Source organism: Pseudoliparis swirei, chromosome 2 (genome assembly GCF_029220125.1).
Source record: "Pseudoliparis swirei isolate HS2019 ecotype Mariana Trench chromosome 2, NWPU_hadal_v1, whole genome shotgun sequence".
NCBI lineage: Eukaryota > Metazoa > Chordata > Actinopteri > Perciformes > Liparidae > Pseudoliparis > Pseudoliparis swirei.
Genome location: NC_079389.1, coordinates 4,359,272 through 4,374,630, shown reverse-complemented (window position 1 = coordinate 4,374,630; position 15,359 = coordinate 4,359,272). Strand labels below are relative to the sequence as shown.

General features: G+C 45.1%; 1 protein-coding gene across 7 annotated transcripts in view; it reads right to left on the bottom strand.

The window, feature by feature from the left end:
* Nucleotides 1-15,359, bottom strand: part of slc4a3 (solute carrier family 4 member 3) — a 56,499-nt gene that overhangs the window by 5,816 nt on the left and 35,324 nt on the right. For 4 of the 7 annotated variants that reach the window (XM_056437039.1, XM_056437049.1, XM_056437084.1 and 1 more), the window contains 13 exons: nt 12,075-12,255; nt 8,196-8,301; nt 7,603-7,787; nt 6,243-6,462; nt 5,328-5,543; nt 5,082-5,230; nt 4,797-4,991; nt 4,476-4,667; nt 4,233-4,322; nt 3,974-4,140; nt 3,628-3,881; nt 1,685-1,854; nt 242-415 (listed from right to left, as the gene is read on the bottom strand). In XM_056437039.1, the coding sequence (XP_056293014.1) occupies nt 242-415; nt 1,685-1,854; nt 3,628-3,881; nt 3,974-4,140; nt 4,233-4,322; nt 4,476-4,667; nt 4,797-4,991; nt 5,082-5,230; nt 5,328-5,543; nt 6,243-6,462; nt 7,603-7,787; nt 8,196-8,301; nt 12,075-12,255 (2,299 nt within the window). Of the gene's footprint in view, nt 1-241; nt 416-1,684; nt 1,855-2,787; nt 3,527-3,627; nt 3,882-3,973; nt 4,141-4,232; nt 4,323-4,475; nt 4,668-4,796; nt 4,992-5,081; nt 5,231-5,327; nt 5,544-6,242; nt 6,463-7,602; nt 7,788-8,195; nt 8,302-12,074; nt 12,256-15,359 lie in introns of those variants that run through there. The other 3 variants (XM_056437067.1, XM_056437076.1, XM_056437058.1) reach the window with 3 other exon arrangements.

The following is a 15,359-nucleotide window of genomic DNA, read 5'->3' as shown; positions in this document are numbered from 1 at the left end:
TTAGGGGATCTAACCAAGAAAACATGGAGCACGGCTTCAGGTCGGACTGAATCTCCTTGTGGTTTCGAAAAAGAAATATCTGCACATCATCTGAAAATATTTGCATGCAAGCTGTTTATCGTCACCGAGGAGAAAAAGTATGCCAACATCCATATATTACATTTTACTGTAAAATAATAAGTAGTCCAGGGAGAGGGGGGAGCAATGTGGAGATCAGATTATTGTGGCAAAGACAATTTACCGCCTGGAGCTCCCGTTCCTCGAAGATCCTCGAGAGGATGAGGCGGCGAAGCGGCACCGTCATGATGAGGACGAAGGGGAACGCCAGCGAGGCCTCGGTGGACTTCACTACCCACAGAGCCACAATGCACGCCAGCTGGATGATGGTGAACATGTTCATGCGCCATGTCTTCACCTAAAAACAACACACAGGAGGTGGTTAGAGGGTCGAAAACAAATCGCCGCGCGGTACAGATGTACAGAGATACTCACAAAACTATTCCCTTGCGCTGAGAAAGTATTACATATTTATGGCGCCATCTAGTGGAAAATCCTGCATCGGATTTTTCCTGAAATATATGTCAAGTCAAACTGAACTCTGTGTCAACCTTTCCTGTCTTTCTCCTGTTTTCCATGTGTCAAAAAAAATGTGGTTTCAATCCGATACTAAGGCAAACGCAGATCAAAATCCATAATTTTGCTGCCAGTACTGTGAACAATTATGCGGGGGCGGGCCATGTGTCATTAGCGGGATCTTCCGAGTACATTTTGATTGCAACTGACATAATACAGACGTTCCCGCTCACGTGGGAGTGATTTAATGTACTGTTCCTTTGGAATTGGTTCTAGTCATGTGTATGTCATCCTCCCACTTTCTTCTCAGTGTAATGAGTAAGCTAGTTTAGTATTGCAGTGCTTTGGCTGTTGTTTATGTGAAAATATTATTATATTTCCATTTATTATGTAAGCCTCCCCCAAGCTTAAATAAAGGTTATTTTATTGTAGGTGCCGTGAAAAAAAACACACTTTTATGTTTATCTAAAAGTTCATATGAGGCTGCAACCCATAGAGATAGACATAATAAATGGGTACATTTTTGTGTTATTAAATTCACTCTGATTTACTCTCCCTCCACTAAGAAGCTCAGCAAGGAAACTTTGGGATGTGGAAATACAAAGTACGCAGTTCATAACCAAAAGATTTATTACATTATACAGAGCAGGGACTGCAGATAATGCCCTCATCACTTCCAATGAAAGCCAGTGAGAAATTGAGAATCTCGTAATCGCCTCTATGGAGAGGAGGAATGATTACAACCTAGTGTTTATGGTCACTTTGGGATCCGAACTGTTGTTTTAAACTGTGAGCCTATCCTTGTATTATTACCTCTATGTGTACAATGAGGCCCTGTGGTCATCTTGAGGCTCTTTGTAGTTCCTTTGTGTCTCTTTGAGATCATTGTGTCTTTTGTAGTCCTTTGACGTATTTGTGTCTCATTTTTTGTCTCTATTTGTGTCTATTTGACATTTTGTAGGTGCATGCACCTGACACTTTGCCCCTGGGCGTTATGTAAAGACCGTATCCAGGTTTGATGTCGATCAACACGCTGAAGTGACAGCGGCAATGCAGTGGACAACATCATCGTATAGAAGACGAGCGGCTTGACGACTCGTCTATACGTTACCTTGGTGACGTATATGTGGTCAGGGTGGTGCTTGACGGGCGTGACCATGAGTGTGATGCGTTCGTACAGTTGGATGCCGGTCAGAGAGGTGACCCCCATGTACAGGAAGATGCCAAAGAGCACCGCCAGAGGAATGAGGCGCAGCACGTCCGTCATCACTATGGACATACCTGATGGGGAGAAAATGGACAAAAAAGGGTTATTTTTTTAGCAAATGGCAGTCTTACTGTTTTCGAAGGCACACGTGAAACAATTGTTTGCAACTGCGGAGAGAATTATTCAGCCAACAGCCCTCGTGACAAACATGCTCGTCGATCCGGCACATTCACAGTTAAGCTGTAAGGGTTGAAAGACTCTTTGGGCTAATCCCAAAAAACGTCTTTTTCAAAAAGCTCAAGCAGCACTTCAATCAAACAAGGGCTCAACAATCACGATGAGTCCTTGTGGTTGTTTACCCAAACTGGATTAAATGAATAATTCGGACTACTTTGGGAACCCTACCGTAATTTAAATACGATATCCTGCTGGCCAAATAGTGCTCCTGAGTGGATGAAAACAATGTTGCATTGTCATTTTCTTTTTTTTAAACAATTTTCATTTGGGAAAATGTCTTGTTTTCGGTTTACGTTGAGGGCAATTTGTAAACGGGTTGTAAAATCGTTGTGAGGTCTCGCAATGGGCTGATTCATAGGTTGCGAATGTCTCGGCAGAGGTGGCACCCTGTGCCTTTTTTGGAGCTTGTGTTTCCTTTCAAGACAAATAATTGCACGGAAATTCCAGCGCTGTAATAATGCGGTTAAAGAAAACAAGCGCAGCCAGAAAATAAAACTAAACAGTTTCTCTGCAAGTGGTCAGCAGTTCAGATTCCTCCAGCTCCATCCAGTTGCACTTGGTTGTTTATTGCCACTTTTTAATGAGAGCACTATTTTGTAGAATGAAAGACCTCTTATGATTTAAGTTGAACTGTTTCTCAAAAAAAAAAATTTAATAATAAGACGAAATTGGAGACGGTACCCAAGAGGAGAATTCCACCAACCAATTGACTGTTTGCTAAACCGCAACCCCCCCCCCCCCCCCCCCCCGGTTACCGTTGCCTTGTCTTTAGAAGCTCTTTGTTATAGCGTGTTTGAAGTTAACGGTGATGCATTCTCGGTGTTGAAACAACGGGTCTCCAGTTACACGCCGAGGGCAAACTAAGGCAGGGTTCTTATTTCTAGCCGACAACCGTGGACTTTGCTGGCGTGGTTTTCCAAACGTAGCCGGTGTGAATTTATGCTAACGTTGAAACTCTGCACATTAGTCGAAAACTCTGTCTCTGGTTTTAGTTTTTTTGTAGTTTTCCAGGAAATTACTAACAAGAAACAAGAAACTCTGTACAAGAGTCGCATGGCTTTTTTCCCACGATTAAAAAAACCAACAACTAGGCATGTCCCGGGCAAAAAGTTAGCATTCTCACCAGTCTATGATAATGGAGCAGAATTGTTTGTGAATTATAGTGTTTAACTAGTCAGATCTGAACTTTAATTGAAAGTTAGTCTCTTTTAAACTGGATGAAATGTGTTGACATTACATTACATTTCAGTTAGCTGACACTTATCAAAAGCGACTTATCATGTTACGTTCATACACCGTCGACAAAGCTACAGGGAGCAATTCAGGGTTAAGTGACTTGCTCAAGGACACACTAACTAGGGCGAGAATTGAACTGCCAACCCCCTTATTGAAAGACAGACCTGCTAACCACTGACCCCCAGTCACCCTGGAAATGTATTGACAAGCTCACTTCTGGAGTCCTAAGACGCAACAAAATGTTACTCGCATACTTGATTTGCTTTTTTTCATCTGTGGAAAAAGAGGGGGGGGGGGGGGGAAGAGTTCTGGCAGGTGATTAAAAATTTTATTTACTCATGTCAGCTTCCCAGAATCCCTTTCCCCTCTCTCACCAACGAGAACAGCCACGCAAAGCCCGGTCAGCCTCTGTTCTTTCACCTCCTGGATCACGGGCTTTTGGCCCGGCGCCGTGGCTTTGCTCATGACGGTGAGCGCGTTGACGTGAGTGACGGAGCGCACGGTGGCCGCGGTGAGCCACGGCAGGCCAAAGAGAGGACAGAAGGCACCCAGAATGACGATGAGCAGAAGGTCCAGGTGGAAGCCGGAGCCTTTGACCAGGTTACGCTCTTTCTTACTGACTATCAACCTGGTAGATCGGAGGAAATATTTAACAGGTTAGAAATAGCTCCACAGGTTTTACACCCAAAACATTACGACTCGAGATAATCATATGCGTACGAAGTGATCTGTGTTTCCATGAAAATGAGGATGAAGACCAGAATGGCAGGTACAATAGATGCCCCCATCATCCAGGTGGGGAAGGGTTTCTTATCGCCAAATGGACTGATGAACCAGCCTCTCTTGTCGGGGGAGGTGACGGAGAAGCCCGACGGGACATTGAGTTTCTAGGGATAGAAGTAAAAAAGATTTGTTGGAACTCTTAATGAAGAGGAACTTCAACAGTTACCGAGGCTGAAGTAATTTGCATTGACGTTACCTGTGTGTAAGTGTCAGTTATGGAGAAATCCACCAACACTGAAACTAAAATTGAGATGGGGATGCCAAAGTCACCAATGATTCTTCTAGCCTGAAGGATATTGAGAAACCCAACATCAATCAACATCCAGCACACGTCTGATCACATACACATTGGATGCATTTGTGTATTTACACAACAGGGTGTCTTTAAAGGCCCCGTGATAAGTCGGACATCAGTTGTTTCGGGTTAGGGTTGGGTTACCTTGCCGCCTAAGAAACGACTGTTTCGGAATTTCCTGAGGAAGAAAGCAACGAAGAAAGTGCCGATCATGAGGACCAGAGACAGGAGAGCAGTGTTGGGCTGTTTGTAGATCTGGTCATCCACCTTGTGATGCGCAGTAGCCGGGTTTAAGTCACTGGGGTAAATTGCCATCAGTGGATTCTCCTTAAACACCTAAAAACAAGAAGGTAGTCGTATCTGATTGTTTGCAGTGGCTCAGTCAACTAAAACGTATTTTGTGACAATAAAAGTGTCTTTTATTGTCCAAATTCCTCTGGAGCTCATTGTGCCAGTACGATGTACCTTGAAGAGCTTAGAGAAAGTCTCATAGATGAAGATGAGGGAGATGAGGAAGGCAAAGATCTCCTGGGTAAAAGGTGAGATGTAGCGAACAAGGAAGCTGCCCTCTGCCGCCACCATCAGCAGGACGATGAAGACGAGCCAGAAGCCAATCCAAACGCGACCGGTTAGGTACTCAACGTTTTGGGCCTGACAGAACTGAGCGAGGAGACGGACATGTTGGTCATATGTTCAGGGAAAGCAAAAATGGGAAATATGTTATCAAAAACACGTGATATTTTTCCGCACCTTGTAGTAGGCTTCTTCAAACACCAGTAAGGGTCCAGAGAAGCCGATGATGAGAAGAGGCTGACCAGCGAGTAGCGAGAAAATAACTCCGAGAGTTGCCGTTGACACAATGAGCTCAGTCACCCCCATCATGCCCTCTGTTTTTTCTCCTGGATGAGAAAACAGACCAAAAACACACCTTTTTAGAGCGCAGCGACATGGAATCGATCTATATTCATATATATTTTCTCCATAGTTTCAGTTTACCCAGCAAGCCTCCGAAAGTAATAGTGGGCGACAGCGCAGCGAAATAGATGAAGATGACGGCGGCGAGGCACTGCATGTCCACGGCGTCTTTGAGGTCGCTGACGTAATGTGGGTAGCGGCGGCGGATGTCGTGGATCAGGCCTCCGAAAGGGATCCCGGAGCGCGTCAATGGGTCCACCTCCTGGTCTCCCTCCTCCTCTTCCTCTGGAATCACCTCTAGGGGGGGTTGTTACGGACTCCATTAGACAAGCTGCTACCGGTCGGCGTCACTATAATTGAGCATTTTACTGTCCTGGAACCCTAAGAAAACTCAACAAATAATCTGCAGATGAAAAAAAAAATCTTTACTCCTGTTTGCGTGAAATATAAAGACAACTACAATGGCCAGCTGCGATTATCGAGAATTAAAAAATAAAATTTTGGGGCTGTTTTTTAAGATGTTCCTCTTTAGTTGGCTAACACAGTTGAGCGATGGATTAGTGTAGTTCATAAGAAAAATAGAGTACTGGGTTGACCCCAGGGTTCATTCCTTTTGAATGGAGAGGGTAATTACTAATCAATGAAATTCAAGCTCTTTGAACTGAAACACAAGTCTAACCAATAGATCACTTGAGTTGTGTTTACTGAGGTCATGGGAAGAATTATCTAATTTTAAAACAACTAAAAGTTCCAAAACAGATTTTCTCAGTTAGTTCTTTTTGTTCAGTTGATTTGAAAGGACTAGTTTGCACCCAATTTAAAAGAAATCTGTCTTTGCGGATTGATCTGTGTTTGCACAAGAGGACAAACAGTAGTTTGTAGATACCAATGTGCCTCCTGCAAAACCTCGTAATCGTGCTATTCGGCTTTGCAAAGAGGCTCTCGACCGAGTACCTTTGTCTCTCGACCAAGTACCTTTGTCTCTCGACCGAGTACCTTTGTTGTTCTGCTCTAATCCGAACGTGGAGTGATGCCTCTTGAGCTCACGTTCCTTCCTCTTGCGCAGCATCTGCTTCTGGAAGTCGGCCACCGTCTTCAGGAGGTCTTTGCCCTCCACATCCGAGGGCGGAATGACGATGCTGCAGTCCAAGAATTCATTGATGCCGTTCAGGAGATCTTGTCTGTCGTCGGCGAAATAGGCCACCTCGTGGAAATTCTGCGACAACGTACAATCGAGTGTCATCGCCGGAATTAATTGGAATGTAACACGAAGACATCCAGAGGGCTGTTTCATACATTATTTTACGGGGGATAAGTAAGCTGATTTTTTCAATGTTTCCCCACCCCCACGTCAATGAAAGGCAGCCAGGAACATAGCATGCATTTGGCCCCTAAGGCATACATGAGAAAATGGTTTAATCTGGTGGAAAATGTTTAAACCAGTGCTCTAGATTAGAAGTCTGATATAATAGAATACAATATGTTGTGCTGTAATGGCCGTGGGATAAAAACGTCTGCTTTTAACAGTTTGCAATGGCAACATGTTTGTCTTTAACCTTTTGAGCACCAAGCTTTGTTTTAGGCCTCTGCTCCGAAAAGTGCATACCCAAACTAAAAAGGCTGTATCTCAGCAACCACTAGGGCTATTTTAATAATTTTTAAATTTGTACCTCTTTAACCCTTGTGTTGCCTTAGGGTCATTTTGACCCGAATCAATATTACACCCTCCCCCCGCCTTAGGATTAATTTGACCCCATTCAATGTTTAATGTCGGTGTTCTTTCGGTAGTCAACAAACAAACATAAAGTGCCTCACACTTAAACTTGGAAAACAATATTAATTCTAATAATTTTCTGGAGGTTTTAATTGCTGGCGTCAAATTGAACCCAAAGGGTAAAATATGTTAGTAAATATAAAGGTAACAGGAGGGTGAAACATTGAATCGGGTCAAAATGACTCAACGGCGGGGGGAGGGTGTAATATTGATTCGGGTCAAAATGACCCTAAGGCAACACAAGGGTTAAACATGTTTGTGTTTTGTTCAGATGTGTACATATCAGTAGATATGTTACTGGGTAAGAGTTGTAGTTCTGTAGTTTGGCCACACAGTTTATTACAGACTTATTATAAGAGCCGAGGTTGAACTTCTAAAATCTGAAAATACGAAAAACAACCTTTTCTGACCGTCGAGAAGGTTTCAAAACTCCCACCTTTGCCTGAACTGCATTCCTTATGCATCAACACAGACAACATGATTGGACATTCTGAACATAAAAAAAAGCTCAAAATGCCCTGAGAGATGCAAGAGAAAAGGGTTGGCTTAAATATCACATCTTTTTTTAAGTTTCACATCTACCTTGTCGGACATGAGCGTGGAGAAGGAGCGTCCGATCTCGTGATAGTCAACGTTGGACTGACTTGGACCGAGCAGGACAAAAATAAAGCGAACGGGGACCGGGACCTCCAGCACGGACTCCAGAAGGACCGCCTCGTTCAACCTGACGAAGGCCATGGCCGGCTGCTGCAGGAAGTCAACAGAGCCTGAAAGGAAACGTGGAAAAAGTTCAATACATTGTATTTGGCTTCAGCCATTGCTACGTTCAGCACACAGTTTGTTCTCCAATATCTCAACATGAATCTCTTCTTCGCTGAAAGACTTCTTTTTTTTTGCCATTCAAGAAAAACAAGACGTCCTGCAGCTTCACAACGAAAGGTTTCGAGGTCCTTCGGGGGGCGTAGAAAAGCAGCTGCAGAAGGGTTGACTTCAGATTAACAGCACTGTGACACACTAAAAAACCACCTGGTGTCATATTGATGTCATTTAATTATTTGATTTTGGTATTTTAAACGCAGTCTCCAAGGGAATGTGCCAGAAGCAGATTGAAAAGAAAATACATAATTCCTTTCAACTAATCTACTTAGTCGGAAAAAAAACCTCTCGGAGCGTACCAACTAAAACAATGACCGCTTCGGCATCTTTGGGAATCTTGGCGAGGAGTTTCATCGATCTGGCTGCAGCTGGATGGCTCTCGGGAGGCAGTGGGTGGAGAGATTTCTTGGGAGGAGAAACAGAACAAAGATTATCCACACTGTTGCGGGCGACGTGACACCATAACGTAGCACGGGACCAATAACATCAACTTATTGTGGGAACGGCACACGGTAATATTCTAATGGCCCGGGCAGAATTCCCTTTAAAACCGCCCAACTTGGGACGACTTGCTTCTTCAAGTTTGCACACATTTTTTTTTAATAGGCTGTTTTTAAATTCGCCAACATTTTTAAGCCATGGGGAAAAACCACGTTTTTCACAGTTAACGCATCGAGAAGCTTTAACAAGAAGCACCTGTAAGCTGACTAAGAACATAATTCAACACATGTGGCACAGAGAGACTTTTCTCCTTCTGACTTCAAGCACCACCAATATGACCTTTGACCTCGTGGAATTTCAAATAACAATCAGGAATATAGCGTAATCGCTCTTAAATCCATGCTTACTGGTGATTATCAGAACTTAATGCAAACCATAAACTAGTACAAGACAGCTCAATGTGGAGTACAACTCAAAGAGTGAAGGTGTGTAGGACAAGTATCGCCTGTAGAGGGAATTACAGTCAAATACCAGGGAAATGGATATGATGGCGCGGCTGTGTCCAGACGCCGTCGTGGTAGCTCCGCGGAGATTGTGCGCTCTTTTAGTTTTTGTGTTTATTTTTAATATTTTCTTTGCCACAAACACATCGGCACTAACAGCATACGAACGCAGCACACTTTTGGACATAAACTTTGCGCAAAACAAGGGTTTTGTCCACTTTTTCCATCGATCCAGCGTGGCGGCAGAGATCGTCGGCGAACCACAACAACAACAGTGGAGCCGCTACTACGGGAGGCAGCGAAAACATCGAGGGAAGCGGGCGGAATTCGGAACAGACTGAGAGTTCAAGCCCACCGTCCACCTCTGCCCAGCATCCTTCTTGCTAACGTCCAGTCTCTGGAAAATAAGATGGATGATGTTAGGGCAAGGATCAGATTCCAACGGGACATGAGGACTGTAACATCTTTTGTCTGACGGAAACATGGCTGACCCGCTGGTGCCGGATCGAGTCATATGCCCAACCGAGTCCTTCTCTGTTTTCCGTGCAGACAGAACGGAAGAGTCTGGTAAATCTAAGGGTGGAGGGTTTGCTTCATGACTAACAACAAGTGGTGCAACCCCAAGGACATTAAGACTCTTTCTCGTTCCTGCTCGCGAACCTGGAACATCTGGCGATCTCATGCCGTCCATTCTACCTTCCCGGGAGTTCAGCTCGGTCATCACCACAGCCGTCTACATACCACCACAAGCGGACACCGACGTAGCACTATCGGACCTACATGATGTGTTATGTCGGCATCAGAACAAGTATCCCGACGGCTGTGGTGGTGGCTGGGGACTTTAATAGGCAAACCTAAAAAGTCATGCCGAACTTTCACCAGCACATTACGTGTGCTACCAGAGGAAAGAACGTTGGACCACTGCTATCGCCATTCAAGAGAGGCTACAAGGCTGTCTCTCTCCCTCCGTTCGCAAATCGGACCATGCCGCCATTTTCCTGCTTCCGAGTACCGCAAAAGATCGCGGAAGCGGTAGTGACGAGGGCGTGAAGCGGTGGTCTGACCAATCAGAGGCTGAGCTACAGGGCGCTCTGCGTGTCGTCGACTGGGACATGATCCAATCCAGTTCCAGTGGCGTCAGCGAGTTCTTGAGTAGCAATGAGCCTCATAGCAACGCTAGCGGACACCATCGTCCCCACGGTAAAAGTTAGGGTCTTTCCTAACCAAAAGCCGTGGGTTGATGGATCCATCCGTGAAGCTGTGAACGCCCGTACTGCTGCCTATAACTCCGGTCTTGTATCCGGCAACATGGACGAGTACAAGGCAGCGGTCTATGGACTGAGGAGGCGGTGAAGGAGGCCAAGAGGAGGTACCGAGACAGAGTGGAATCACAGATGGAGCAGCGCGACACCAGGCGCCTATGGCAGGGGCTACGGACTATCACAGACTACCAGAGCAGACCCGCGCAATGGTGAGTGCCGACGCATCCCTAGCGGACGACCTGAACTCATTTTATGCACGGTTTGAGGCTAGCAACAACAGCGCTAGCTCGCCGGCTAACAACAACACCGTTAAGCGTAGCCGAGGTGAGTTCTACCGCTGGGGATGAACACACACTCTCTGTGACCGAGCACAGTGTGAGGAGGGCTCTGTTGAGGGTGAACACCAGGAAAGCTGCAGGTCCAGATGGCATATCTGGGCGAGTACTGAAGACCTGTGCTAACCAGCTAGCTCCAGTGTTCACCACAATATTCAACCTCTCCTGGCTGAGTCCGTGGTCCCCGCCTGCTTCAAGAGATCCACTATTGTCCCTGTGCCCAAGAATGCTTCTCCAGCATGTATGAATGACTACCGACCGGTGGCCCTCATCTCGGTGGTCATGAAATGCTTTGAGAGGCTGATAAAGGACTACATCTGCGCCTTCCTCCCTTCCTCCATGGACCCGCTGCAGTTTGCTTATCGCCCAAACAGATCCACGGATGATGCTGTCTCCCAGGTACTGCACACCACACTCTCTCATCTGGACAGCCAGAGGGGGCTATGTGAGACTGCTGTTCATTGATTATAGTTCAGCTTTCAACACCATAGTCCCTCCAGACTGGCCGGCAAGCTGATTGAGCTGGGACTGAACACCCGCCTGTGTGCTTGGATCCTGGACTTCCTGACCGCCAGGCCACAGGTGGTCAGGGTGGGCAGACACACCTCCAAATCCCTCACCCTGAACACAGGATCCCCAGGGTTGCGTCCTCAGCCCCTACTGTACTCCCTGTACACACATGACTGTGTGGCCAGGTTCAGCTCAACACCATCATCAAGTTTGCGGATGACACAGTGGTGGTGGGCCTGATCTCCGACAACGACGAGAAGGCCTACCTGGAGGAAGTTGCTGATCTGTCACTCTGGTGCCAGGACAACAGCCTCATCATGAATGTCACCAAAACTAAGGAGCTGATTGTGGACTTTAGGAGGGTACAACAACAGAGGACGTACTCACCACTGGGGATTAACGGGACTACTGTGGAGAGGGTGAGCGGTATAAATACCTGGGAGTCCACATCACCGAGGATCTGACATGGTCAACGAACACAGACACTCTGGTGAGAAAGGCAAGGCAGCGCCTCTACCACCTCAGGCAGCTGAGGAAATTTAAAGTTTCCCAGAGGATCCTTCAGTCCTTCTACTCTGGAGCTGTAGAGGCGTCCTGACAGGAAGCATCACAGCCTGGTTTGGCAACTGCTCCGCTCGGGACAGGAAGGCTCTGCAGAGAGTAGTGCGTTCGGCTGAACGCACTATTGGAACTACACTCCCCACCCTGCAGGACTTGTACACCAGGAGGTGCAGAACCAGAGCCGGCAGGATCATGAAGGATCCTCACCACCCCAACAACAGACTGTTTCAGCTGCTGCGGTCAGGCAGGCGCCTCCGTAGTCACGCTGCAAGAACAGAGAGACTGAGACGGAGTTTCTTTCCTCAGGCCATCAGGACTGTGAACTCCGACCTCACCAGGACCCCCACATAGACCCACACAACTGCCCCTCTTAGGCACACACACACACACACACACACACACACACTTACTGTAAATATTGTGTTGTTTTTTATTGTAAATAGTGTGTACTTGTTGCCCTTGCACATTCCTGCTGAGCATTGCCACTTTCATTTCACTGCACACCCTGTGTGTGTATGTGACAAATAAAACATCTTGAATCTTGAATCTTGAATCTTGAAACGTACAAACAGGCTGACGAACACGTCCTGTTTGGGGTCGTACACCGGCCCCTTGTTGTCGTGGCTATCCTCCGGCTCTTCGGCCACCAGCGGCAGGTTGCTGTCCACGTTGTTGTGATTGAAGCTGCCGTGGAGGCTGCTCGTCGACTGACGGCGGTGAAAGCGATGTTTCAGGTCACTCGGGTGGCTGTACAAAAAAAAAAAAAAAAAACATACATTAAAAAAAAAATAGCATGACATGGTTAGAAATAATGATTTTTAATTGAAATATTGATGTTGTTCTTTAAACTTGTGGCTCAAAGGAAGGCCAGTTTTATAGCTTCTCTCACCAGCATAACTGTTTTCAGCTACGCTCATAAAAAGGAGTTTCAAGGGTTTTCTACCCCTCCGTAAGTCTTCTAAGGCGATAACACAATGTACCATTAGAACACTGGCGATGGGCCTTTATACACCTATTCAGAGACTTTATTAAACACCAGAGAATAGTCATTTACCACATTAACTATGTAGAGAGAGTATTTATGATTCATTTAATTTTTTTTAAACAGTGCTTTAAAAAAAAAAAATAAGGCCATTTTTGAGTGACCCCAAACTTTTGAACGGTAGTGTACGTGTATACCTCGTAAACAAAATGAAGAGTCATCATCATAAAGTACATTTGACGAAGAGGGCTCATTTCTGGCGACGACGAGCACAGCTGCGATTCTTTTTAACCTAATCTACGCTGAAGAGCATTTACCTCATGCCGTTGCAATGCAGCTCATAAATATACGAAAGTCACCCCGCAAAAATCCAAATCCAAAGCACTTTTCAATTTAAGTTAATTAGAACACTCTCACGAGGAAAAATCGGAGTTGACGCGGGAATTCCTCGAGAAGGGAAAATGTGCATTAAAACGTTAATAAAATAGCCCGGAGACTAATCTGTGCAGCACGTTTCTCTGTCTCTCTTAGCGAGAGGTATTTAGTGGGTCGAACCGGCCGGGGTTTTAAACACCGCTTCATGCTCCGGTCATTGGTGACATCACCTCATTAGGTCCACACGGTCCAATAAGAAAGGCGCCCAGATTGGACAAAGGGAACGAGGTGTGACGCTAAAGTGAATTGTACTCGAATAGTTTCCAGAGAATCTTTTAACCCTTGTGTTGCCTTAGGGTCATTTTGACCCGAATCAATATTACACCCTCCCCCCGCCTTAGGATTAATTTGACCCCATTCAATGTTTAATGTCGGTGTTCTTTCGGTAGTCAACAAACAAACATAAAGTGCCTCACACTTAAACTTGGAAAACAATATTAATTCAAATAATTTTCTGGAGGTTTTAATTGCTGGCGTCAAATTGAACCCAAAGGGTAAAATATGTTAGTAAATATAAAGGTAACAGGAGGGTGAAACATTGAATCGGGTCAAAATGACCCATAGTCGGGGGGAGGGTGTAATATTGATTCGGGTCAAAATGACCCTAAGGCAACACAAGGGTTAAAAGTGGTCCGAGTAAGCGATGAGCGAGATTTTCAGCGGCCTTTCTTATGTTTTTGTTTCCACGTCATAAATCTGGTATCTCAGACACGGCGATGACTCTAGTGAGAGTGTTTCGTCTCGGCTGTGTAAGCAGCCAGGGTACATGCTGTGACTTTATGTGGAATGGCTGTGAAAGATGGAATAAACACACCGCGTCTGCTGGATGTCTTTTTTTTTTTTTTTTGTGTGTGCATCTGTCGAGTCACTTTGTATGTGTGCGTGTGAAAATGAGTCCCGTGCAAGTCAACGCAATGTCAGTAATGTTGAATTATTTACAGAAATCTACTGCAGCTTTTGTGACGTCATCATACGGATGCATTGTCCATGCAAGAAGAGGGGCGTACAAAACTGAAACAGGTCTGAGTGGATGTTTATTCTCAATAGACTTCTCATTATGAAGCCTCTGATTTACTGTCTGGTTTAAAGTGAAACACTAGGAACATAATTCTGGGTGGTATCAAACGTATTTGTCTCATGTGATAAGAAAACTCAAAGAACGATAGTAATGCGCTCGGATATCTTTTGAGGTATGAATTCATGAACTTTGAAATATGAACTTTGCATATGGCATATTTATTTGTGCATATTGGTATAGTCTGCCTTTAGCTAATGGTCAAGGCCATTTATAGTTGTTTTTTATGTGTGCATATCCCAGATAATCCAAATCTCTGAACTTGAAACCTTTCATTCGATGTCATCACAAAAGAAAGAAAAAACTGATATATGCCAAAAGCAGAAAGAAATATTATTCACCCAATGCCAAGCTGCCGGGAGCTCCGGAGAAACCTTACGAGGATTCATCGTCTGGCAAATTTTTGAATCTCCAAACCCAACAATTATCATTTGGATGTATCTTCTGGGGAAATATCTTATGCCTTTTAATGGCAAACCAAGTTGTCGAGACAACAACGACTAATGGTGGCACCGGCGGGCCAGTCCGGGGAAGCACTGAAGTCCTTAGGTTTCATCTGGGGACCTTTAATGCCAGTACATAAAAATGTAATGCCAACCTTTCCAATGGTAACAGTGATGGTTAAGAGATAATAATACATTGTATGTTTCTAATGACCATTCAATGCGGCGTGGCATTTAAAGTGACGCCTGAGATGATACTAAAAATAACTGGGGAAGGAGGGATCATGATGACAACATCCTTTAACCTTTCCCTCTACGACTTTATTTTGACAGCTGATATTTAGTTGACTCCTTTAGCTTTTGGGGGGTTACGTAACTGTGAGGAATCTATAATTGACTGTGGTATCGGACTATGGCATTGGCCACATGTAGGGTTGGGTACCGAAAACCGGTGCCGGCACGGTATTGTTTTAAAAGTACCGATTTAGCGCCGGTATTGGGGGAAAAAACAAACGATACCCATCCCTAGCCACATGTGCGTGTGCTAATCAATAGGCGGTGGCCATTTTAGAGAGCGTGGATGACATCACGGTCAACACATCGGTGTTTAATTTACTTTATATTTCTCATTGATTTGAAAGTAAAATGTTCAGTTGAGGGAATTTGTGTGTTTGAGCTTTTTCTAGTGAGCCAGTCCTGGTCACTGATGTCTTTTTTTAATCGAGATGCTGACACCTGTAAAAAAGGTTGTGGTGTCCCATGACGAATACAAACCGCTCCAGATCTACACACAAACACTTTTTTTCTTCCTGGTTTGACAACTTCACGCTCAATAATTTCACAACAACATCCTTTGAACTTGATACCAACACTGGTTTTAGTGGGCGCGATGGTAGAGAAAAAAGAACACCACCCA